The 23,761-nt window shown below is 44.7% G+C and overlaps 2 protein-coding genes across 3 annotated transcripts; one reads left to right on the forward strand and one right to left on the reverse strand.

The window, feature by feature from the left end:
* Positions 1–1,950: 1,950 nt before the first annotated feature.
* Positions 1,951–8,720, reverse strand: LOC110070613 (serum amyloid P-component). Its single transcript, XM_020778308.3, has 2 exons — positions 7,957–8,720; positions 1,951–3,308 (listed from the first exon to the last, which is right to left on the reverse strand). Exons 1-2 carry the CDS (start codon positions 8,021–8,023, stop codon positions 2,695–2,697), a joined length of 681 nt encoding a protein of 226 aa, XP_020633967.3. The 5' UTR covers positions 8,024–8,720; the 3' UTR covers positions 1,951–2,694.
* Positions 8,721–9,892: 1,172 nt separating this feature from the next.
* LOC110070612 (C-reactive protein-like) lies at positions 9,893–22,542 on the forward strand. 2 transcript variants are annotated; one of them, XM_020778307.3, is made up of 3 exons: positions 9,893–10,280; positions 20,408–20,550; positions 21,723–22,542. In XM_020778307.3, exons 2-3 carry the CDS (start codon positions 20,487–20,489, stop codon positions 22,343–22,345), a joined length of 687 nt encoding a protein of 228 aa, XP_020633966.3. In that variant the 5' UTR covers positions 9,893–10,280; positions 20,408–20,486; the 3' UTR covers positions 22,346–22,542. The 2 variants fall into 2 exon arrangements, with proteins under 2 accessions (XP_020633966.3, XP_072839976.2); XM_072983875.2 differs by lacking the exon at positions 9,893–10,280 and adding an exon at positions 10,697–10,756.
* Positions 22,543–23,761: the final 1,219 nt, after the last annotated feature.

The following is a 23,761-nucleotide window of genomic DNA, read 5'->3' on the forward strand; positions in this document are numbered from 1 at the left end:
TCCACCACATGTGATTAAAAACTTCCCTCATGTGCTTCACACTTCCAACAAACATTTGATACATCTGTATAAATCTTTGATAGTTTTTGCAGAGTCATATGCCACCTATAAAACATGTTCTCCTTGAAATTTACCAATTTTGTGAGCTTTATATTATTTTGCCATCTTTGCAACCATTGATCAATATCAATGTTATGTCCTATATTTTGTGCCCACCTAGTTATACATTCGTTGACCATCTCAGCTTACATTTTAATTCCTAACAAATAATCATACATTTTCTTGATTTGATGTGAATCTTATGGCTACTCCTCTAAAAAATGCCTTACTTGCCTCCCAAACCATTCTCATTGGTGTTTCCGGCCTCATAAATCTGTTTAAAGAAGAAATCCATGTCTTTTTTTTACTTGTTTAATAATTTCCTCAGTTTTTAGATGTGAAGTATTACGCTTCCAATTAAATTCTTTCGGTTTGCTACCCAATTGTAATAAAATTGGTCTGTGGTCTGCAAATGTATTTGGTAAAATCTCTATTTGCTCCAATTCTTTCATTTAGCTCGTTGAGATCCAACGTGTATCGATTCTTGACCACGATTTGTGTCTGTTAGAAGAAAAAGTATAATCTCTTGTCTTTGGGTTACATGTCCTCCAAGCATCTATCATATTTATTTTTTCTACCAATTGTAAAAAGTTTCTTGAGATTGTTCCTCTCTTTTTTTGTTAATTTGTCTGTTTGGTGTCTAGTTCTTTCTCAAAAACAGCATTATAATCCCCTGTCACACAGTTAGTCATAGTCTTTATTTATTAGTTCTAATTGCAGTTGTTTTTAAAACAAGTTTATTGAGTTCCACTTGAAACGTAAATATTAACAATCAGTATTTTCTTTAATACTCCTTTTCTCGTTTTCTCATGAATCCACGTATCCTCCCCCCATCTTGTAACAGGGTGTCTCTTTTTATTCCTCCAAGGTGGATCGCTCCTACCGGCACAAGAGGACCGAGAGAGATCAGCCGAAGAAGATCTGGCATCTGAGGTGTTATTTTCAGTTGGGCAATTAAAAGCACAGAGAACGGAATCACCACCAGATTCTCCTACCTCAGTAGCCATATTGAGGGAGAAGCATCGCCAAAGACTCGTCACACGAAGATCCGAAGCTCGCATGAAAACTTGCCAGAGGAACATCGGATTCAAGACCTCTCAGCGTTTGTTGCTTGCTGCTCCTCTATAATTGATCTGTGGAAACAACAACTCCATTCTCTGGCTCATGTCCACCGTCCTGCTCTCTTGAACCTTGCTTACTCGCCCCTTCTGATTTTTCACACTACAACTCCCATGATTCTTTCGGGTTCCGGTTCTGGCTGTAGGGTGGAGCAGCGTTTGTGTCTCTTTGCTCCTGTTTTTTTAGTAGTTTTAATGAGTTTTAAACAGTTTCAAATAGTTTAAATAATTTATGCTTTTTAAGTTTTAATTGTTCCAACCTCCAGCTTTTAATCTTGGTTTTAGCAAGTCTTTTTAAATTTTGTAAAAAAATGTTTGACGTTGCGATAAGATCCCAGGGAGTTTGGCTCCCAAGCAGCCGAAGGAGAAGGACGCAGAGATTAGCTTCAGCCCTATCTCCCTCAACAACGATAACAGCCGTAAATTAGAGCTGGAAGACTTATTTACTCACTTTCATCTTAATTGGAGCAGAACTTTGGAGTTTTTACATTTATCATCTATTTTAACTTGGGACCTTGGAGCTTTTTCAAAGGGTCTGTTGGACGAAGATCCCTACATCAGCCTGATCAGGTTTGATCCGTCTCCTCCTTCTGACAGCAGTTTCTGAGGCTCGGCGTGTGATTTTGCTAGGACTGCAGAGTAAAAAAGAAAAGGTCTCTCCTGGGACGCCAGAGTCCATTCAAACCCAAACAGCACATCTGTAAATAAATGTACTGGAGCGAATTACTGGTGATTCCTTTAAAGCCTCATTGCTTTCCATTATTTATTTATTCCCAAATATTTACAAACCATTAAGATCTAAAATACAATGGCAGAACAGATAATTAAAAAGAAATTTAAAAATTAAAAATCCATGACATAGATGATGACTGTAATGCAGGGGTCCCCAACCCCCAGTGCACGGCCCGGTGATGGTCCTTGGCCTGGGTCAGACCGGGCCATGGACACAGATCTCCCACACCCTCCGCATGCACTCCTCCCTGCTCAGCCCCTTCACGCATGCACGCACCTCTGTGCAAATGCCCCCCACCCCTTCGTGCACGCGCAGGAGTGCCCAGGAGTGCCCCCTGCCCTTTGCACAGGTGCGTAAGTGCGCCTGTGCCTTCGTGAGTGCATACACTCCTTTGCGCATGCGTGCAAGTGTGGCGGGGGGGTGTCCCGCCTTCCTCGACCAGTCCACGGTGTTAAAAAGATTGGGGACCACAGCTGTAATGAATATGATGTACCTCCAGATAACAACGATCAAGGAAATTCAAAAGAAAAGTGTATTCTAATTAATGGACGCCACTTAACCAAAGATCCTACAGAGAAAACCAGGGATGTTGGCAAGTTTTGGGGTCAGACGCAAATGCATGTCCCAAGCAGAGTAGAAAAACAGCTTCCAGGCAGTCCTCGCTAACTGGGTAGGTTGCATCCAGCACACCCATTGTGCCAACCTAACCAGTTCAACGGAGGATGCCCTCCCTGCTTTTAGGGCTCATTGCAAAGTGGGCTCTATTACCACGTAGCCTTTTATTTCGTATTTCAGTGCTGTCCAGTCCACCAGCGGCTTGGGCATCGTGTCCCTCCTGATTCTTCTCAGCTGTTCGGGAGGCACCACTGTGTCCCACATATAAACTTCAGCTATTTCCCCAACAAAGGACTGCCCGGCATCCAGAGACCCCCCGAAGGAGTCCTGCTCCTGCCCTATCATGACCACCAGATTTGCTGGGATCGAGTGTCCTCTGGCCACTCCTTTCCTGGGCAAGAGCTGCCCATTGATCCAGAACTGAACGATCCCTGTCGTGGACTCCCAAGTCGCGCAGGCCGTTTCCCAGCGGCTGCTGGTCTCCTCTGTGATTTTGGGTACACGGAAAGCGATGCACGAGCCGCCCACACAGACCTCGTACTTATTCGGAGCGATGAAGTAGACGAGGATCTCGTTGTCGTGTTGCGGAGAAGCAGCCGAGAAGAGGGAGAACGAGCGCTCCAGGTCCGTGAAGAAACTGAGGCACACGGTGAAATGCTGCAGCGGCGCTTCTAGGGAAGGCTTGAGAAGAACATAGTCCGTGTCGGAGGGCCTCGGGAATACAAAGACTTTTTCATCCAAGCCTGGGGAAGAAATAAGAGAGGGGTGAGACCTCACAGGGACTTGGAAGAACACCCAGAAGTATTGGCTGCCTTGAGATCCCTCGGGTGGAACGAACACCAATCGTTCCGCTACTTTAAGTACAAACAAATTTTCAAAGGGGGGTGAGAGCATATTTTATTTTCATACAATACAGTGGTGCCTCGCACAGCGAGGTTAATCTGTCCCGGATTAACCCTCGCTGTGTGAAGCATCGCTGAGCGGGACGGGAAAGCCCGTTGAACGAGGGCGCTGAACGAGGGCACGAAAATGGCTGCGATCAGCTGTTCCGCGGCTTCAAAATGGCCGCCGGAACAGCCGAAAGGGCCGGGCGCAGTGTTTTCGCGCCCTTGGTAAGCAAGGGGAGAGCGCGAAAACGCCGTGCGCAGCCATTTCGGCTGTTCCGGCAGCATTTTCGCGCCCTCCACTTACTTACCAAGGGCGTGAAAACGCTGCACCCGGCCCTTTCGGCTGTTCCGGCGGCCATTTTGAAGCCACGGAACAGCTGATCGGCGGGTCGCAAAGCGAAGGTCGGTAAGCGAACCGCTTACCGACCTTCTCTCTGCGATTTTCGCCCATTGGGGCCATCGCTGTGCGATCGCAGTAGCGATCGCAAAAGCGTCCTCGTAGTGCGAATTCATCGCTCTACGAGGCGCTTGTTGTGCGAGGCACCACTGTATTTTCCATTAACCTACATTATCCTCTTTGTTATGTTTATCTATCATATCTGCAAAGTGTTGCCGAGTTTTCAGTTTCTGATAAATATTCTCTTTTGCTATATAGCAAAAGTACAGAGTTCCACAGAGGAGAATAGTGGCAAGTTCCCCCAGAGAGTCCACCCCTTTAACTGGCACTTAGAGTCTCAATAGCTCGGTCTGAGACATTTCTGGAGAAAGAATAAAAACATATTTCTTTATTTATAGTTTCTTGAAATTGCAGACTTGTGCATATGGCTTTCTTTATTGCACACATACGTAGAACCAACTAAACAGCAAGCAAACAATTGCCTTGAGGTGATGAAAAGGGGGGGGACACTCAGCAGAGAGAGGGGGCTCTCTTTAAATTCAAAGACAGGATGGAATGATTGGTTAGCTGTAGACGGATTGACAGTCACTCCCACCCAGAAAGGTCCCTTCCAGCCACACCAACTACAGTGCAAGTTCCCAAAATGACCGCCCCATCCCCTGAGGGGTTGCAAAGTGTGTGCTGGGGGGGAGGTCACCAACTCAAACCCCCCAGTTCCCTTCTTCAAGTACTCCACCCTCTCCTTTGCTTGCATACCCTGCTCCCCCCCCCCAAAAGCTCTTTTCTCTTCCTGCTGTGGGGCTCATAGTTGGGAGACAAGGCTTGGCCATGGCTGGGGTTGAGAGGTAAGGAGGAAGGGGCAAGCTGCTGCTGGTGGGGGCAGCAAAGAGGGATTTACAATATGAGCACACATACAAAAATCAGCGGCTAAAGGAATTCAGAGTACCTAGCGTGCTCTAGGGATAGAGCAATGGACTAAGACTCAGGAGATCCGGGTTGTATTCCCCTGCTCTCCTGTAGAGACTCCCTGGAGGAACGGAACTGGTAAAACCTCTCCTTAAATGCCTCACGGACCTTGAAAACCCTATTAGAGTTGCTGTAAGCTAGGAATAAAACCATCAAAGCCATTTAAAATGCCACTCCCTGTATGTGTGTCTATATTCTATAGATAAGAACATAAGAAGAGCCTTGCTGGATCAGGCCAAGGGCCCGTCTACTCCAGTTTCCTGTATCTCCCAGATGCCTCTGGGAGCACATGAGACCACGAGATCCCTTGTCTCCTGATCCCCCTCCCCTGCATCTGCCCTTTGGAGGGACCTTCTTTTTAAGCCTGGAGATGATACATCCCCATCATGGCTTGTAACCTGCGATGGACTTTTCCTCCCGCAATCTGTCCCGTTGCCTTTTAAAAGCATCTAGGCCAGATGCAATCACCACTTCCTGTGGCAAGGAGTTCCCCAAACTAACAACACACTGGGTAAAGAGATATTTTCTTTTGTCTGTTCTCACTCTCTCAACACTTCATTGGAGTGGATGTCCCCTGGTTCTGGTATTGTGTGAGAGGGAAAAGAGCTTCTCTTTCTCCACTTTATGCACCCCCTGCATAATTTTATACGTCTCAGTCATGACCCCCCTCAGGAGCCTTTTCTCTAGACTAAAGAGCCCCAAATGGTGTAGCCTTTCCTCACAAGGGAGGTGCCCCAAACCCAGTCATCATTTGAGTCGTTCTCTTCTGCACCTTGTCCAGTTCCACAATGTCCCTTTTGAGGTGTGGCAACCAGAATGTATGCAATACTCCAGGTGCGGCCTTACCAGTGTTTTGTACAATGGCATTATAATGTTAGCTGTTTTATTTTCAGTCCCCCTTTTAACGATCTCTAGCATGGAATTGGCCTTCTTCACTTCCGCCGCACACTGGGTTGACATTTTTATCGAGCTGTCCACCAGCACACTAAGATCTCTTTCCTGATCTGCCATGGACAGCTCAATCAGAACTCATCAGGTGATAAATAAAGTTTTGATTCCCCCCATGCACATTACTTTACATTTTCTTATATTGAAAGGCATTTGCCATTTTGCCACCCATTCTCCCAGTTTGGAGCTCTTCACAATCCCTTCTGGTCTTCTCCACCCAGAAAAATTTTGTCATCTGCAAACTTGGCCACCTCACTGCTTATCCCTGTCTCCAGGTCATTGATGAAGAGGATGAAAAGCACCGGTCCCAGGACAGACCCCTGGGGCACACTGCTCTTCACCTCTCTCCATTGTGAAAATTGCCCATTGACACCCACTCTCTGCTTCCTGGTTCTGCTTCCCCCAGCTATACCCCTTTGTGTTTTCTCCTCTTTCTTTGCCCTTCAATCTCCCAGTCTAGCTCCTTTTCACCTTCTAAATTCTCCTCAGCCCCTGTCGCCAGATATCCTTCTACTATCAGCTCCTCCCGTTTCTCACCCTCCACTCGCTCTTCTTTCCCGCTCTCTTTCTCTTCTACTCTCAGTTGGGCCACTGCTGGTATGAGCGTAGATGGCTGTCTCGTATCCCTTTGTTGTGGGCGCTGGAAGGGACGGCTCCCACTCCTCTTTTCTGTTGGGAAGTGGTTCCTTCTCACAGCGGGGACCCCCAGAAACAGGATGGCAACTGAACCGATTTATATAAGATGGCACATGCAGCCTCCAGATAGTACAAATAGCAAGAAATGTACTGATTGAACTGAAAGCCATGTGAACAGCATACAGTGGTGCCTCGCAGAACGGGCGCCTCGTAGAGCGATGAATTCGCTCTACGAGGCCGTTTTTGCGATCGCAAATGCGATCGCAAAACGGTGCCTGTGTAGGTGGGAAATCACAGAGCGAAGGTCGGTAAGCTACTCGCTTACCGACCTTCGCTTTGCGACCCGACAATCAGCTGTTCCGCTGCTTCAAAATGGCCGCCGGAACAGCCGATAGGGGCCGGGGCACAGCGTTTTCGCGCCCTTGGTAAGCAAGGGGAAGGCGCGAAAATGCTGCGCGTAGCCATTTCAGGGCTTCTGGCAGCGTTTTCGCGCCCTCCCCGTGCTTACCAAAGGCGCAAAAACGCTGCGCCCGAGCCCCTTTCGGCTGTTCCAGCGGCCATTTTGGACCCGCCAAACAGCTGATCGCAGCCATTTTCGCGCCCTCGTTCTGCGAGGGGAGGGCGCGAAAATGGCTGCCGGCATCACTGTACGGTAAGTAAACGTGCCGATTGGCTTTTTTACTTCCGTACAGCGATGTTTCACACAGCGAGGGTTAATCCGGAACAGATTAACCTCGCTGTGCGAGGCACCACTGTATATACCAAGTGACTGCAGGTAAAAATATATCAATTTCTAAAAGGGATGAGAATGAAATGATTCTTTTGGCATGCGTGATTGAGCCCTAAGGTACAGTGGATGCTCGACTTATAGACGGCTCCACTTACAGACTTTTCGAGTTGCAGACTTCTCTGGCCGCAAAATTTAGGTTTGACTTGCAGCCGGAGAATCAACCTACAGACCGGGGGGAAAAAACAGAACAAAAATGGCCAGTTACGGATTAATTGGTTTTCAATGCATTGTAGGTCAATGGAGCCTCGACCTGCAGCCACCGTTCCAGTACGGATTAATTCCGTAAGTAGAGGGTCCACTGTAACTGGTAGTATTGCAAAATAGGATAGCAAGCTGGGAAACGGGAAAATAAAGTTGACGGTGGAAACAGCCAGCACAAAGCTCATGTAATCTCAAGAGGAAATAAAATCTTGCTCCCTATTTTGTATTCTCCAAAATACAAACCAGCAAAAAGGCAGGGAAACCTGCGTAGGCCTGCAAAAATTCGAAAAACAAAGGTGGGGGATGCCTTTATTGGGCCATCAAAAGCATGCACGTTTTCAAGTTCCTCCATGTCTCAACAATGAAAGGTCCTGCTGAACTCAAACCGTCTCTAGTTTTTAATACTTTAAAAGGTCTTATCCACCCATGCTTTCAGTTTGACAAAATGTTTGAAGATTTTTTTATATACATCCTCTCATTACCCGGCACTGAGCAGATCATTCATACAACATTTTACTGTACGGGAGAAAGATTTGGGATCGGTATGTTTTCCAGTCTGTACCTACCTGTCTCTGCCAAAGCTCCTGCGAGGGAAGCAAGTATAAGGAAGAGGTTTCCTAACATCGTCTCCATTTCGTTATCTGGGGAAAGGAGGCAGCTACGGAGCAGAGTGTGCTGTAAAACCTCCTCTCCTCTCCTCTTTGCCTCCTAAAATGTAGTTTCAGAGGCTAGATGAGCTAAAGCAAAGTTAATAAGTAAACAAAATGCAACAAAGAAAGATATCCACAGAAAGGCACACAAAGTCCAGGAAGGGGTTGGGAAATGCCCGGCTCGAGAAGCTTCGAAAAAAAAAAGTGAGTAAGTAATGATGTCCCACCAAGGATTCTGTGCACCGGGGTCTGTAGGAAGAACCAAGTTAAAGCTATTGTGGGTCCCAACTCAAAGTGAACCCACAGAAATCAATGGCATCAATCAATTTGCTCCAAAAATGCATTAGGGCATGTTTTCAGGGGATGTTTTATTTTTTTTATGTACAACAATCTACATTTAATCAAATGCAGTCCTGTCCTCTTCTTCTGGTTGCTGCACAAGGGTGGAGGGCAGGATTTCACTTAACTAGGACTTATTTTGGGGGTAGGACTTATATTACGAGCATCCTGAAAAATCCTACTAGGGCTTATTTTCAGGTTAGGTCTTATTTTGGGGGAAATGGTATCTATCTATCTATCTATCTATCTATCTATCTATCTATCTATCTATCTATCTATCTATCTATCTATCTATCTATCTATCTATCTATCTATCTATCTATCTATCTATCTATCTATCTATCTACTCCTTCCACGAGGCCGTCAGTTCACACTTCACCACACTTCGAGGGCTTTCCTTTGAAGATGCTGTGTTTCGGAGTTCTCAAAGAGCCCCCCCCCCCAGGATCAAAAAAGGGAAGGCCTTTTGCGCAAAAGAGTCAGGAGTCAAGAAGGAAGAGGGAAGGAGGAGATCAGGACGAAGGGAGCTATTGTCTAGCACGAATGCCATTCCTGACATGGAACCAAGTCTGATCCTGATCTCACATAAGCTTAGTGCCGTCATGAGAAATCATGGCAGATAATATAGTAAAAACAATAAAATAATCCAGCATCTTAGCCTGTTGCATTTGCCTGTTTGCTTGTTATACACCTTTATCCTTTATAGTCTGAATGCAACCTAAAAACTTAAACGATCTTTGCCTTTTTATTTTAACTTTTAAGAAAGCTACTTTTTAGAATACACACTTTGCCTGGGGACTATTCTTGCAGAGCATTCCAGCTAAAAGTAATGCAACAGCCAGCCGCTCCCCATCCAAGCTATTTCTCTAGAGCATGTTCAGAGAGCAAAAGGAATTTTATGCAAATTAATAAGAAGGTTTAAAGAGAGGAATGGTGGCAACAATGAGCAGCATCAGCACAAAGGGACGGAGGGGCAGCCAGCCAGGGTTTCCCCCCTACCTGGCAGAAAAGGAGTGCCCCTCCAAAAAAAGCCCCTGACTGTTCCATGACAGCCATTCTGAAATACCATGGGCACTCCACAAGCAGATCTCCTTATTGCTGTTTTGTTTCACAGCTACAGCACCAGAAACCTGCCCTATTACACGCATGCCTCTGGGTGAGTCCTGTTCTTTTTGCCAAGTTAACACAATACAGTGGTGCCTCGCATAGCCGTTAATCGGTGCAGGAAAAATCACTGCAAAGCGATTTCGTCGCTATGTGATTTTGAAAAGCCCATAGGAATGCACTGAAACCCCTTCAATGCGTTCCTATGGGCTTAAAACTCACCTTAATGCGAAAATCCTCCATACGAAAATCCTCCATTTTCACTGCCCGGTAAGTGAGGAATCAGCGCGAAAACACAGCGGGCGGCTATTTTTTTACCCGGCGGCCATTTTGGAACCGTTGATCAGCTGTTAAAAAATCATCGCTATGCGATGATCGGTAAGCGAAACAGATCATCACAAAGAGATTTTTCCCCATTTAAAACATTGCAATGTGATTGCAAAAGTGATCACAAAAAGTTTGTCGATATGCGATTTCGTCGTTAAACGAGGCGCCTGCTAAGCGAGGCCCCACGGTACTTGGACCTCCAGGGGAGCTTCAAAGCAGATTTCCAGGAAAAAGCAAGCTGAACATTGCCCTGTGCGGGACACAAGCCCATTGGGTTTTGTCCTGCTGGACTGATGGGTGATCTTGGACCGCCATTTTTTGAGCCCTCTCCTGATCAAACAATCTTTGCCAGCCGAGTCCCCCAGCACGGCGTCCAGCGAGGAGAGGAGGTTTTCCAGCCCCGGCTGATCCTGGCACTTAGCTCCTTCACCCCAGCCGGCTGTAGCTGGCTCACCTGGTCCTACTCCAAGGTAAATTTAGAGGAAAGGGGATGAGCAAATATGCCTGGGAAAGTCCCCAGAGGGTGGCCTGACAGGAAATATTGTCACTTTTGGGATAAATTCAGAGAAGCTTTACTGAAAAGGCGATTAATTGCTAAAGCCCCTCTTTAATTTGGGTTTAGCCTGTTTTGACTACTGTAAAAGGGAGTTAACGCACAATGCATGTATAAGAGTGGATTAATTTGACTGACGATTGTGTCTTTGGAGTGGCAGAGAGATTTTTTTTGCTCCTCTGACGGAGGCCTGTTTATTTTAACACAAATGTACAACTGATTCATTGAAATTGAATTCCCCTACGTGAAAACCTCCGTCCACGTTAATGGTTAAGTAGCCCTCCTTCTGGCTGACTCTCACAGCCACTGACCCTGCTGTTGTGTTAAAAGCAAGAAGAGCCCCCTGCTGCTCGGTCACTTCCCCAAAACTTCATCCAATCGGAGGAGGGACAGGTAGGTGTCTGTTTACCGAGCTGGCATATGAACCCTAGAACTGGAGCCTGACAGGCAGGCGAAGTTCAGCCATACTGTATCTGCTTCTAGGCAACCAGTGTCATCACCTCCTTCTACCTGGTTGTGTACAGTGGTGCCTCGCATTGCGACGTTAATTCGTTCCAGCGAAATCACTGTAGAACGAAAACATCGTAATACGAAATAAAAAAGCCCATAGAAACACATTAAAACACGATTAATGCGTTCCTAGGGGCTTCAAACTCACCGTTCAGCGAAGATCCTCCATAGCGCGGCCATTTTCACTGCCTGTTAAGCGAGGCATCCGTCCCAGAAAACAGCAGGAGGCCATGTTTTTTTCCCCGGTAGCCATTTTGAAACTGCTGATCAGCTGTGCGAAAATGGTCGCTTTGCAATGATCAGTCATCGCAAAGCAAAAATACCCCATAGGGAACCTCGTAAAGCGATCACAAAAAGTTAGTCGCAAAGTGATTTCGTAGCTAAACAGAGCGCTCGTGAGTGAGGCACCACTGTATCTGTTTTGTTCATTGTAGGTTTTTCGGGTTGTTTGGCTGTGTTCTGAAGGTTTTTCTGCCTAACATTTTTCCAGTCTCTGTGGCATCTTCAGAGGATGGGAGTTAGAACTGTGTCTGTGTTCTGGTGTAGTGTGTGGGATACACAGAGATTGGTGAAATGTTAGGAAGAAAAACCTTCGAAACATGGCCAGACAACCTGTATAACCTACAACAACCATTGGATCCTGGCTGTGAATACTTAAAGGCTTTGTGAACATATCAGCTAGGTTCTTTTCAGTTTCACAATACTGTATCTTAATTCAGTTACTCCTGTTTGTATTACATTTTCACATTTGAGTATTTTACATCCACACACTTAGTCCTGGCTTTTAAACTTTCTGAACTAGCCATTGCAATACAGGACTGTGAATCTTCAAAAATAGTACAGTGGTGCCTCGCTTAACGATTGCCTTGTTAAATGATGAAACTGCTATACGATGACTGTTTTGCAATCGCTTTTGCGATCATAAAACGATGTTTTAATAGGCAAAATCTGCTTTGCGATGATCGGTTCCCTGCTTCGGGAACCGATTCTTCGCATTACGACAATTTTGAAACAGCTGATCGGCAGCTTCAAAATGGCCACCCACTGTGTAAAATGGCTCCCCGCTGTGTCTTTGGATGGATTCCTCGATATACAGGCACCAAAAATGGCCACCCCTATGGAGGATGTTCGCTGGGCGGTGAGTTTTTCAGCCCATTGGAACACATTGAACGGGGTTTCAATGCGTTTCAATGGGATTTTTTATTTCGCTTAATGAGGATTTCGCTGTACAGCGATTTTGCTGGAACAGATTATTCTCGTTAAGCGAGGCACCACTGTAATTGGCTTTTCACATTTCACCTGTACATCTTTGAGTAATTGCTTGAACCGTATTACCTCATTACATGCTTCAAACAATGCAGTAAATTTTGCTTCTAGATACCGCGACTGTTGTTTGTTGTCTTATTCTCCAGCTTATTACTGCATTTGCATATTGAATTACAAAACCTGTGACAGATTTTCTACCAGTTTCTTCTGCAAATGAACTATCTACATACACAACAAGTGTCTCTGGCCCATCTTTTGGCAAATTTAAACAATTATCCATAGTTACTTTTAGGTATCTTAGAACCCTTTCTAAACCTTGCCAATCACTCTGTGTAGGTTTGGCAACTTTCCTGCTCCAAAAGCTTATTGCAAATGCAATGTCTGGCTGGGTGCTTAATGCTAGATATAACAAACGTCTAATTCCAGAGTGATACAATTCCACCTTTTGAAAGCATTCACCCCCTATGCTTTTCAGGAATTCTGGTGACATGGAAGTCTTAGTTATCCTTGCATCTGTTAATCCAAATTTTGTTATCAACTGTTCTATTTTCCTTTTCTGGTTTAAGAAAACATCACCCTTTTTGTTCCTATCTATGCCTAGATAGTACTGTACTTCTCCCAGATCTTTCAACTCAAGATGTTCACCAAGAGCCTCGTGGCGCAGTGGTTAAAACGCTGTACTGCAGCTAAAACTGTGCTCACGACCTGGGGTTCAAATCCCAGGTAGCCGGCTCAAGGTTGACTCAGCCTTCTATCCTGCCGAGGTCAGTAAAATGAGTACCCAGCTTGCTGGGGGGACAATGTGTAGCCTGTATAATTAAATTGTAAACCGCCCGGAGAGTGCTTGTAGCGCTATGGGGCGGTATATAAGTCCAAAAAAAAAAAAAAAAAAAAAAAAGTTGCTGTGCAAATTCTTGTATTAATTTCTATGACTTAGGTGTAATATACAGATCATCAACATAAACCAATAATATCATGAACTCATCTCCAGACCCTTTTGTGCAGACACACTGGTCTGCCACACTTCTTTTGAAGTCTATTTTATCCAGTGCATCATGCAAACACTGATGCCAGCATCTTGCACTTTGTTTCAATCCATAAAAGGGACTTTTTTTTTTTGGTCTGTAGACCTTTTGGGGTTCATTAGAGTCATATCCAGGTGCTTGTTTCATATAAACAATTTCTTGTAGTGGTGCATTCAGATATGTGGTGTCACAATCAGAATGATTAATTGTCCAATTTTGTTTTGCTGCTAGAGATAATGCCAACCAAAAAGATTCTCTTCTGGCTATGGGTGCATATGTTTCATTATAATTTTCTTGTGCAAAACCCTAATCTTGCCTTATACAGTGGTACCTCGCAAGACGATGACCCCGCTAAACGACAAATCTGCATAACTATGACTTTTTCCGATTACTATAGCGATTCACAGTCATTCCAATGGGGGATTTTTGCTGGATGTTGATTTGGTCCATGCTTTGTGAGCTGTTTGTTCGCAAGTCGATTTTTACAGCTGATCATCGGCTTCGCAAAATGGCTGTTTTCCAGACCCATGCTTTGCAGGACAGCCATTTTTACAGCTGATCGGGGGTTGCAAAATGGCTTCCCTATGGCCAATTTTCACTGGACGACGAGGTATTTTCCCCATTGGAATATATTAAACAGGTTTCAATGCATTCCAATGGAGAAACGGATTTCGCATGACGACAATTTGCTAAACAGCGGTTTCAATGGAACGGATTATCGTTGTCATGCGGGGCACTACTGTACTTCAATGTACCATCCGGTAACACTTTTTTTTAATGAAACACCCACTTTGCACCTATTGTACTGTGTGATGGCCGCAAATCACATACCTCAAACACTTTCTGCTTTACAAGTGACTCAAACTCTGAGTCCATTGCTGATTTCCATTTCTCTTCCTCATCCTCTGGAAGTTCTAGCATTTCTTTATAACTTTGAGGCTCACAGCCTACCTGGCATCCTCTGATTTCATTCACTGCAAATCTTTCTGGTGGTTCACCCTTGTTTGCTCTGTTTGACCTGCGAGGAATGACTCCTTGCTCAATTTCCTCAGTCTCTTGTGCCACATTCTCTGCCTCTTCTTCCTGTTTAACTTTAGATTTTGTAGGGGATGTCTCTGTGGCTTTGGGTGTATCTTTGCCAACTACCTTTGGCATAGGCGAATGTTGACTATTTGCCTGAACTTGAGCCTGCACTTCAGTGTTAAAATGTATAAAAACCTCTAAATTAGTGTGAATTTCCTTCCACTCTGGGTGTATTTCAAAATCGGCACTTCTTGAAGTTTCTATTTTGTTACCTCCAGCCCAGAACCTGTACCCTTTTGTACCTGCCTCATATCCTACAAACCTGAGGCACTGGGAGTTAGGTTCACCTTTTCACCTTTTAAAAATGTGGTATCAGAATGTGTGCAAATGAACCAAATATCCTTAGATGTTTAAGTGAAGGCCTTTTACCAAATAGTAAATAATATGGGGCTATCACTTGTGGCTGTTGACCACAACCTGTTGCTTATGTAAGCAGCTGTGATAATTGTCTCTTGAAACCTTGAAAAATCATCAACAGTTAGTAGAATGAATTTCCTCCATCCTTCAATGGATTTGAATGGTCCTGCCAAATCTGCACGCACGAGCTGAAATGGCCCTAGTTGACATTCGGTCAGTCTTTTTCCTTACAGGAAACCTTTTTTACTTTTGATTTCTGGCAATACTGCACATTCCAGAAACCTAGGGCAATTTTGTAGGTTTAAATCTAGACATACCTTTGCTAACTGGGATAAATGCCCAAAGCTAGCTCACTGGAAGGACAGATCCTGAAGCTGAGGCTCCAAGACTTTGGCCATCTCAGGAGAAGAGAAGACTCCCTGGAAAGGACCCTGATGTTGGGAAATCCTGGGTCATAAGATAGAGTGCACAATAGACCATCTTGCAAAAAATTTCTTTTATGAGAAAAGTGTGATAAGTGAGGAACTTTCTTTATAACATCAGTTGACAGGAAACACACTCGCATGCCCCCAAGGGCTTGTAAAACATGACATTGCTTTCCTGTTTGAGTTAATTTTCCATTTGGCTTTTAACAATTGAGGCCTATTAGCGCTGGAAACCTTGAAAGCACCGTAGATGTATTGGTTTGCCTTCAACAGGCATTTCATCTGCACGTGTCCCAGCTCCTCGCTAACCTAGCAGTTCGAAAGCATGTAAATGCGAGTAGATAAATAGGTACCATCTCAGTGGGAAGGTAAAACGGCGTTCCCTAGTCATGCTGGCCATGTGACAGCGGAAAACAGTTTTCGGACAGGCGCTGGCTCTACAGCTTGAAAAGCAGGATGAGCACCGCCCCCTAAAGTCGGACACGACTGGACTGAAAGTGTTAAGGAGTACCAACAGTCCGATGAAATGTTAGGTAGCAGAATCATAGTCTGCTTGAGTTGGAAGTGGCCCCAAAGGCCATCGAGTCCGACTCCCTGCTCAAGGCAGGAACTTCTTGCTCATTTCTGTAGCCCCTAGCAGAACATCTAAAAAAATGAACTTCAGTGCTGACATTGACTTGTACACCACTGGTTAGGTTGATATAGTTGACATATTGGCCAAAACTAGATTAATGGGAGCGACTCATTCTCCCTTGGTTTGCTTCAGTTCTTCAATTATGTGTTTTATAACTCAGATAACATGTAAGAGAGTTTGTAATGTGTTTGCCAGCAAAAAAAGAGAGATAGATTTAAAACCCCCAAAACAAGAAGAACAACAATATCTTGTGCTTGCTATTTTGTGAGGGATCCTGTTAGCTAAAGGCGGGAAGGTAGAACAGCTCTTCCGCTGCAAGCCCCTCCAGGAAGCATTCGGCCAAGCAGGTTGATAAGCCAATGGATTTAGAGAATGTTGATTTTAGCTGGTGGGAAGAAGACATTAATGGATGGGTTTAATCCTTCCTTGACGCAAGGCAAGCAGAGAAGCGGAACTGAAGGTGTGGGATCAGATGGATATTTAGATCCCTTTCTGGAGCACCGACAGCACAGAGTCTGGATTGCTTCCTTTTGCCAATGGCAATCTTGCAAAAGTTACTTTTAGGAGAAAAGTGTGATAAGTGAAGAACTTTCTTTGTAACATCAGTTGACAGGAAACACACTCCCATGTCCCCAAGGGCTTGTAAAACATGAGTCCGACTCCCTGTTCAAGACAGGAACGTTTCGCTTGTTTCTGTAGCCCCTGGCAGAACATCTAAAAAATGAACTTGAGTGCTGACATTGACTTGATATAGTTGACATATTGGCCGAAACTAGATTAACGGGGGCCACTCATTCTCCCTTGGTTTGCATCAGTTCTTCAATTATTTGTTTTATAACTCAGATATTGTGTAAGAGAGTTTGTGATGTGTTTGCCAGCAACGTATTTTGTTTCCCCCTTACCCCGAAGCAGGCGGAATCCTGGAAGGGCTTTGATTTCAACTGGGGGCTTGCAGGGTCCCTCTACAGTGGTGCCTCCATTTACGACCATAGTCCGTTCCAGAACATGGATGTGACTCAAAATGGTCATAAGTTGAAGTACCATTTCCCATTGAAATGCATTGGAACGCGATTAATCCGTTTCAGAAAAACAACAACCCCCCCAAAAAAACAACTGCAATCCCCATAGGAACCTACTGGGGCTGCAAGTAAAAACAAACAAACAAACAAACAAAAACGGAGCCAGCCCCGAAGACACTGGGGCTTTAAAAAACAACAGCACCAAAAATAAACAAAAGAGCAGGCCCCATCAGATGGTGCAGGGGCTGCAAAAAACCAAAAATCAAAAATAAACAATGGAGCAAGCCCCATTAGAAGGCGCTGGGAGTGCAAAAAGACCCCCACAAAAAGATAACAACAAAGCACAGAAACATAACCCCCCAGCCCAAATCCACATTGCAAAACCCACCTAAAAAGCAGAAAGCAACACCTTATCAGGCAGTCCCAAGCCCCCTCCAATCCCACTCACTCTAACCATCGGGACGAAAGAGCTACAAAGAAGCAGCCTCTTCGCCTACCAACGGTTAGCAAATTTGAATTCCCTGCCCTTTCCTCCTGCCTTTTTCCATTCTCAACTCAAAGCTCAAGCCACAAGTCGAAGCAAAATTTTGTGGCCGGAGCTGGTCGTAACTCGGAATGGTCGTATCTTGGGACGTTCCTAAGTTGAGGCGCCACTGGATTCAGATGCTCCCAAATATTCTTCCTCTTGGGGCAGATCTGATTCAAGTGGGAGATCCTCTGACTGGCACTGATTTGGATCAAGGGCCCATGGAATCATTGGGTCCTGCACAAGATAATTCGGGATTCTCCAGGACATGCTGCTGCTCTGGTGATGCAGATCTGGGTTCAGAAGACAATTTCGTTATTTTGGCCCTGCCCTGCCCCCCCTGCTCTCCCCAAGTCTGGCCAGAGAATCCAGATGGGCAGGGTTGAGAAAGACCAACTCTCCCAGTGCCAGGAAGAAGCCCAGTGGTCCTGCCTATCAATATCATTTTGAATTTTGTTCTTGTTTTCCAGTGTACAGTGGTGCCTCGCTAGACGATGATAATCCGTTCCACCGAAATCACTGTTTAGCGAAATCATTGTCTAGCGAAAAGCATTTCCCCATTGGAATGCATTGAAATCTGGTTAATGTGTTCCAATGGGGAAGAATTGTTATTGTCTAGCGGAGATTGGCCATAGGAAAGCCGCTTTGCAAACTGCTGATCAGCTGTTTAAATAGCTGTCTTGCGAAGCTTAGGTCCCGAAAACACCTGTTTTGCGAGCGTGGAGGGAGCTGTCAAAATCGTCGTCTAGCGAAAATGGGTTTGTGAAGCAGGGACCAAACATTGTCCAGGGAAATTCCCCCATAGGAATCACTGTTTTGCGAATTGCTATAGTGATTGCAAAAAGTCAGTGTCTAGCGAAAAAACTGTCATGCGGGGTAACTGTCTAGCGAGGCACCACTGTATTAGCTACCCCACCCAATTTTGTTTCATCTGTAAATCTGACAAGCATTCCCTGCACTTTCTCATCCTACTTATTAATAAAAATGTTGAAGATCACTTCACCCAGGGGTACCCCACTTGTGACCTCTTCCCAGCTACAGAAGGAGTTGTTAATCATCACCCTGAGAGTACGATGCTGTAGCCAATTGTTTATCCACCTGACACTTGGATCTATCCAGCCCACAGCTAGTTAGCTTGCTAATCAGGATATCACGGGGCACGTGGTCAAAAACTTTGCTAAAGTCAAGATATACTATGTCTACAGCATTCCCTCTGTCTATCTTGGAGGTGACCTATCAAAAAATGATATCAGATTAGTCTGGCAGGATTTGTTCTGGACAAATCTGTGTTGGCTTCTAGCTACTACTGCACTATTTTCTCGGTATATTCGCGAAGGGTTTCACGGCCGGGTTCTAATGGTTGTTGTGGGTTTTTCGGGCTCTTTGGCTGTGTTCTGGAGGTTGTTCTTCCTAATGTTTCGCCAGTCTCTGTGGCCGGCATCTTCAGAGGACAGCACTCTTGTGCTCTGGTGTATTAGATACTCCACCCAATTTTGTTTCATCTGTAAATGTGACAAGCATTCTCTGCACTTTCTCATCCAAGTTATTGGATGTCAAAAGCTTTGCTGAAGTCAAGATATGCTATGTCTACGGCATTCCCTCTGTCTATCATGGAGGTTACCTAATCAAAAAATGAGATCAGATTAGTCTGGCAGGATTTGTTCTGTTTTGGCTCCTAGTTACTACTGCACTATTTTCTTGGTCTTTGCCTACTGACCATTTCATAACCTGTTCCAGAATTATCCCTGGGAATGATGTCAGGCTGACCGGCCTGTAGCTCCCAGGTTCCTCTTTTCTGCCCCCTTTGAACATGGGAACAACATCAGTGCCCCCTCCAATCCCCTGGCGCCTCACCAATTTCCCACGAGTTTAAGAAAATAATGGATAGCAGTTCTGAGTGTTCTTCAGCCAGTTTCTTCAATACTCTTGGATGCTGTTCATCTGGCCCTGGAAATTTGAACTCACTCAAAGTATTCCTTGACTTTTTGTTTCTCAATCTCCAGCTGCAACCCTGCCCCCTCCACATTTCTCTTGAGGGGCATCATCTCTCCTTTCGGGAGAGGATTGATTTAAAATAGGAATTAAGCACCGCTGTCTTTCCTTTCTCATCTGTTATAATTTTTCCATTTCCACTGAGGAGCTGTCCCACCGTTTCTTTTCTTTGTCTTTTGATACGCACTTACCTGAAGAATGGTTTTTTTTATTGCTTTTAGTGTCTCTAGCTGGCCTCAGCTCATTCTCAGCTTTTGCCCTCCGAATGCCATCCCTGCATTTCCTTGCTACTTGTCTGTACTTTTCCTTGGTGGCCTGGCCTTCTTTCCATATCCTGTACATGTATTTTTTGGTTTTTAGGTCCTCCCTGAGCTTTTTGTGAAGCCACACTGGCCTTTTTTGCCGTCTCCCAAGTTTTTGTTGTTGTTGGAATTGTTTGTAGCTCTGCTTTTACAATTTATTTTTTTAAGAAACACACCCATCTTTTCTTGTTAGGATTTCTCTTTCTATTCTTTCTGTTCTTTTTGAACAGTTTAGATCCTTACACTGCTTTGTTTCAGCCGTGGGAGTCATTCCGACAAGTTTCAGGTATTCCTCCCAAGTCACACTAATTGGTAGAAAACTGGAACTGTTGTAGCTACAGTGGACCCTTGACTTACAGAGACGGCTTGACATACAGACTTTTTGAGTTACAGACTTCTCTGGCCGCAAAATTTAGGTTTGACTTGCAGACTGAGATTTGACTTACAGACCAGAAAAAAACCCAAATGGAACAAAAACGGCCTGTTACGGGATTAATCGGTTTTCAATGCACTGTAGGTCAATGGAGACTTGACTTACAGACTTTTTGACTTGAGAACCGCCTTCCAATACGGATTAAGTTCTCAAGTCAAGACCCCACTGTATTTCCTAGTAGTGACTTCAGTATCCAGGGGCTCAAAAAGCACAGCAGAAAACATGAAATTAAGCTTTGCTAGAAAGACTTTATGTGAAAATGCAATGTAAAAATGATAAACAGGACTTAAATAGAAACTAGAGAAACTCCGTGAGAAGGAGTTAGATAAAAAGCAAAGGAGCAGGAAGAAGGAAATGTTGCTGCTAAGCTCTACAGGAACCAGAATCTAAAACTTCTGTGGTCACTTTGGGGATTAATTCAGAGAACCTTGCAATGTGTCACTATTCAGGGGCTTGATTTTTTTCCAAACAGGGAAGCTGTTTGTACAAATAAATAGCTGGTTCTGCAACCCTTTTGACCTCCAATCCAGCCCACTCTGCACGAAGTCAGCATGGCGATCTCTCCTCTCTCTCTTCTCGTTCTTGCTGGCTTGCTAGGATCCTTGGCTACCGAAGGTAAGTAATCTGATGAGACTGGACAGATTATCTACGCTAAATTCACTTTAGCTGCTGGGGCTCCACCTGAAGGGATGTACTGTAGTTTGGGAAGAGACTGAGCGTTTTCTTATTGAGAGCTCTCTGGCCTTTTCCCCAAAGCCTAACTGGGCGTTCTAAGGGTCTCGGCATTGAACAAAATGCTAGGCGTCTGTCGGATGGACCCCACTAGCTGATGTGAGAAAACAAGGGCTCATCACAGACATAGCCATAGAGGTATGGCAATCTCTCCCCTCTGTCTTCTGGTTCCTGCTAGTTCCTTAGGATTGTTTGCTATTGAAGGTAAGTACAGTCATGCCCCGCTGGACGATTACCCCATTTAACAATGAATCTGCTTAATGATGTTTTTGTGATTGCAAAACGATGGTTTAATTTTTTTATTTTTTTTGCTGTGCAATGATCGGTTCCCTGCTTTGGGAACTGATTTTCACTTTACTACGATTAGCAAACAGCTGATCATCGGGTTTCAAAATGGCCACCGCCTGAAGAAAATGCCCCCCTGCTCTTTTTAGGACTGATTTTTCGCACTACAGGCACCGAAAATGGCTGCCAATATGGAGGATCTTCACTGGACGAGCAGGTATTCAGCCCATTGGAACACATTGAACAGTTTTCAATGCGTTTCAATGGTTTTTTAAATTTTGTTTGATGACGTTTTCACTCTACAGTGATTTCGCTGGAACGAATTAATGTCATCAAGCGAGGCACCACTGTAATGTGATGAGACTGGAGAGTGTATCTACATTTCAACCCTTATAGCAATTTGATTCCAATTTAGCTACTGGGGATCCATCCTACGGAAAGTAATTTGGGGAAAGACTGAGCATTTTTGGCTTGAGAGCAGGTGGCCGCCCTGAGCCCCTCAGAAGCTGAGTGTTATTTTAGATGGACCCTTGATCTGATCCAACAAGCTTTCTAATATGTTCTTAGTCTCAAGAGACAGGGAAATCTTGATGGTTTAGCTGAAAGCCTTCCTAGTCCGCTCTCTATTCCCTGAGAAGCCGAACAGGTGCCTTTCGGGAGAACGACAAGAAGGACTCGAAGCTGAGGACAAACGCAGTCCTAGACAACCACCTGAGATCCTCAGTTGGAAGAATTTAAAAAGAATTTTAATATTTCTTGCTTCCCTGCAGATCTTCAAAAGAAGGTCTTCGTTTTCCCAACCGCCTCAAACAGCGCTGCGGTGTTTTTGAAGGCCCCGCTCCAGCAGCCACTGACCAGCTTCACCGTGTGCCTGAGATACTACACCCTTTTGACCCGTGCATATGGCCTCTTCTCTTATGCCACCAGGAGAAACTCCAACGAACTCCTCCTCTACAAGTTCAACCCAAACCAATACAGCCTTTACCTGGGAGGCTCCAATGTGAGCTTCGACCTTCCAGAAAAGCAGGGCTCACAATCGGATTGGGAACACATCTGTGTGAGTTGGGATTCTGCCACAGGGTTAGTGGAATTGTGGGTGGATGACCATCTTTTGCCACGAATGGGGATGAAGAAAGGTTACTCCATCAATCCCGAGGCATCGATTGTCCTTGGGCAAGATCAGGACTCCTTCGGAGGTGGCTTTGATATCAACCAGTCACTTGTAGGAGAGATATCAGATGTGTACATGTGGGACAGGGTGCTGACTCCTGATGAGGTGAATCTTGTCTGGAACGACCTCAGAGTTGATAACTCCCTGATTGACTGGAGAGACCTAGATTATGAGACCAGAGGCTATGTGGTCCTTCACCCTCCTGTTTTTCCAAGCTACTGATTGAGGAACAGTTGCCAAACAAATCAGTTCCCTTAACAGCTGGTCTTCTCTCTCTCTCTAGCTTAAAGCAGTCTAAAAATTGTACAACCCTAATTCAGTAATGTTTGTTATGTTGATTTTAATGATTATAAGATTTCCATGGACAAACTATTAGCATGTTCTTCCAATAAATCATTGCTTTAATTTTGTTTAATTTATATGAGTGTCATCATCCTGAAGTTCTATGACAAATTTCCGTATTAAAAATGGCTATAACTACGACTTTTTTTAAAAAACCGATTCAAAAAAATAAACATTAGTATCTTTTTCCTCAATACTGCTTGATTTTTACATGCCTGGCTTCCTCCCTCCCTATCTCTCTGAGATGATCCACATCAATATGGAAGAGATGTTTCGATTCATTTTTGAAGAATCTATCAATGTTCACAATTTTCTGTTTGGGGTGGCAAGAACTATAAGATCAACAAGAAAGACACATATTACCAAAAATAGGTTGTTTTTCAGAGAAGAGGAGTTAATTTTTGTTTAGAACGTACATGTGCTAATTTAAAGGAATACATTCCAATATTATAATCAAATATTATTGTTACAACTTACTGTATTGCACAAGACTGACTAGGTAACCACCTTGGAACACAACATTGAGAAACGGAGGAGGTATAATTCAAGTAAATAGATAGGGCAGAGTCATGGGAGAGATCAACTTCCATCATCCTGATATCTGTTGGGATGCAAATTCTGCCAGGTACAGCCCTTCCAAAAATTCCAGGTTTGTGTGCCTGATCATTTTCTCCTACAAAAAGTGGAGAAAGAAGCTAGAGGACTAGCTATCCTTGACTTGACTCTAACCAATAAGAACAACTGGGTGGTGGATCGGGGAGGAAGGGCAACTCTGACCAAGGGCAACTCTGTTCTTCTAGAATTCTTGATTTCAAAGGAAACCAAAGCAGAGTGTCTTCATCGTTTAGTCGTTAGTTGTGTCCGACTCTTCGTGACCCCCATGGACCAGAGCCCTCCTGTCTTCCACTGCCTCCCGGAGTTGTGTCAAATTCATGTTGGTCCCTTCGATGACTCTGTCCAGCCATCTCATCCTCTGTCGTCCCCTTCTCCTCGTGCCGTCACACTTTCCCAACATCATGGTCTTTTCCAGGGACTCTTCTCATGAGATGGCCAAAGCATTGGAGCCTCAGCTTCAGGATCTGTCCTTCCAGTGAGCACTCAGGGTTGATTTCCTTTAGAATGGATAGGTTTGTTTTCCTTGCAGTCCAGGGAACTCTCAAGCGTCTCCTCCAGCACCACAAGTCAAAAGCATCCATTCTTCAGCAGTCGGCCTTCTTTATGGTCCAGCTCTCACTTCCATACAGGAAAAAACATAGCTTGGACTATTGGAACTTTTGTTGGCATGGTGATGTCTCT

The sequence above is a fragment of the Pogona vitticeps genome, chromosome 15, assembly GCF_051106095.1.
Source record: "Pogona vitticeps strain Pit_001003342236 chromosome 15, PviZW2.1, whole genome shotgun sequence".
NCBI classification, from domain to species: domain Eukaryota; kingdom Metazoa; phylum Chordata; class Lepidosauria; order Squamata; family Agamidae; genus Pogona; species Pogona vitticeps.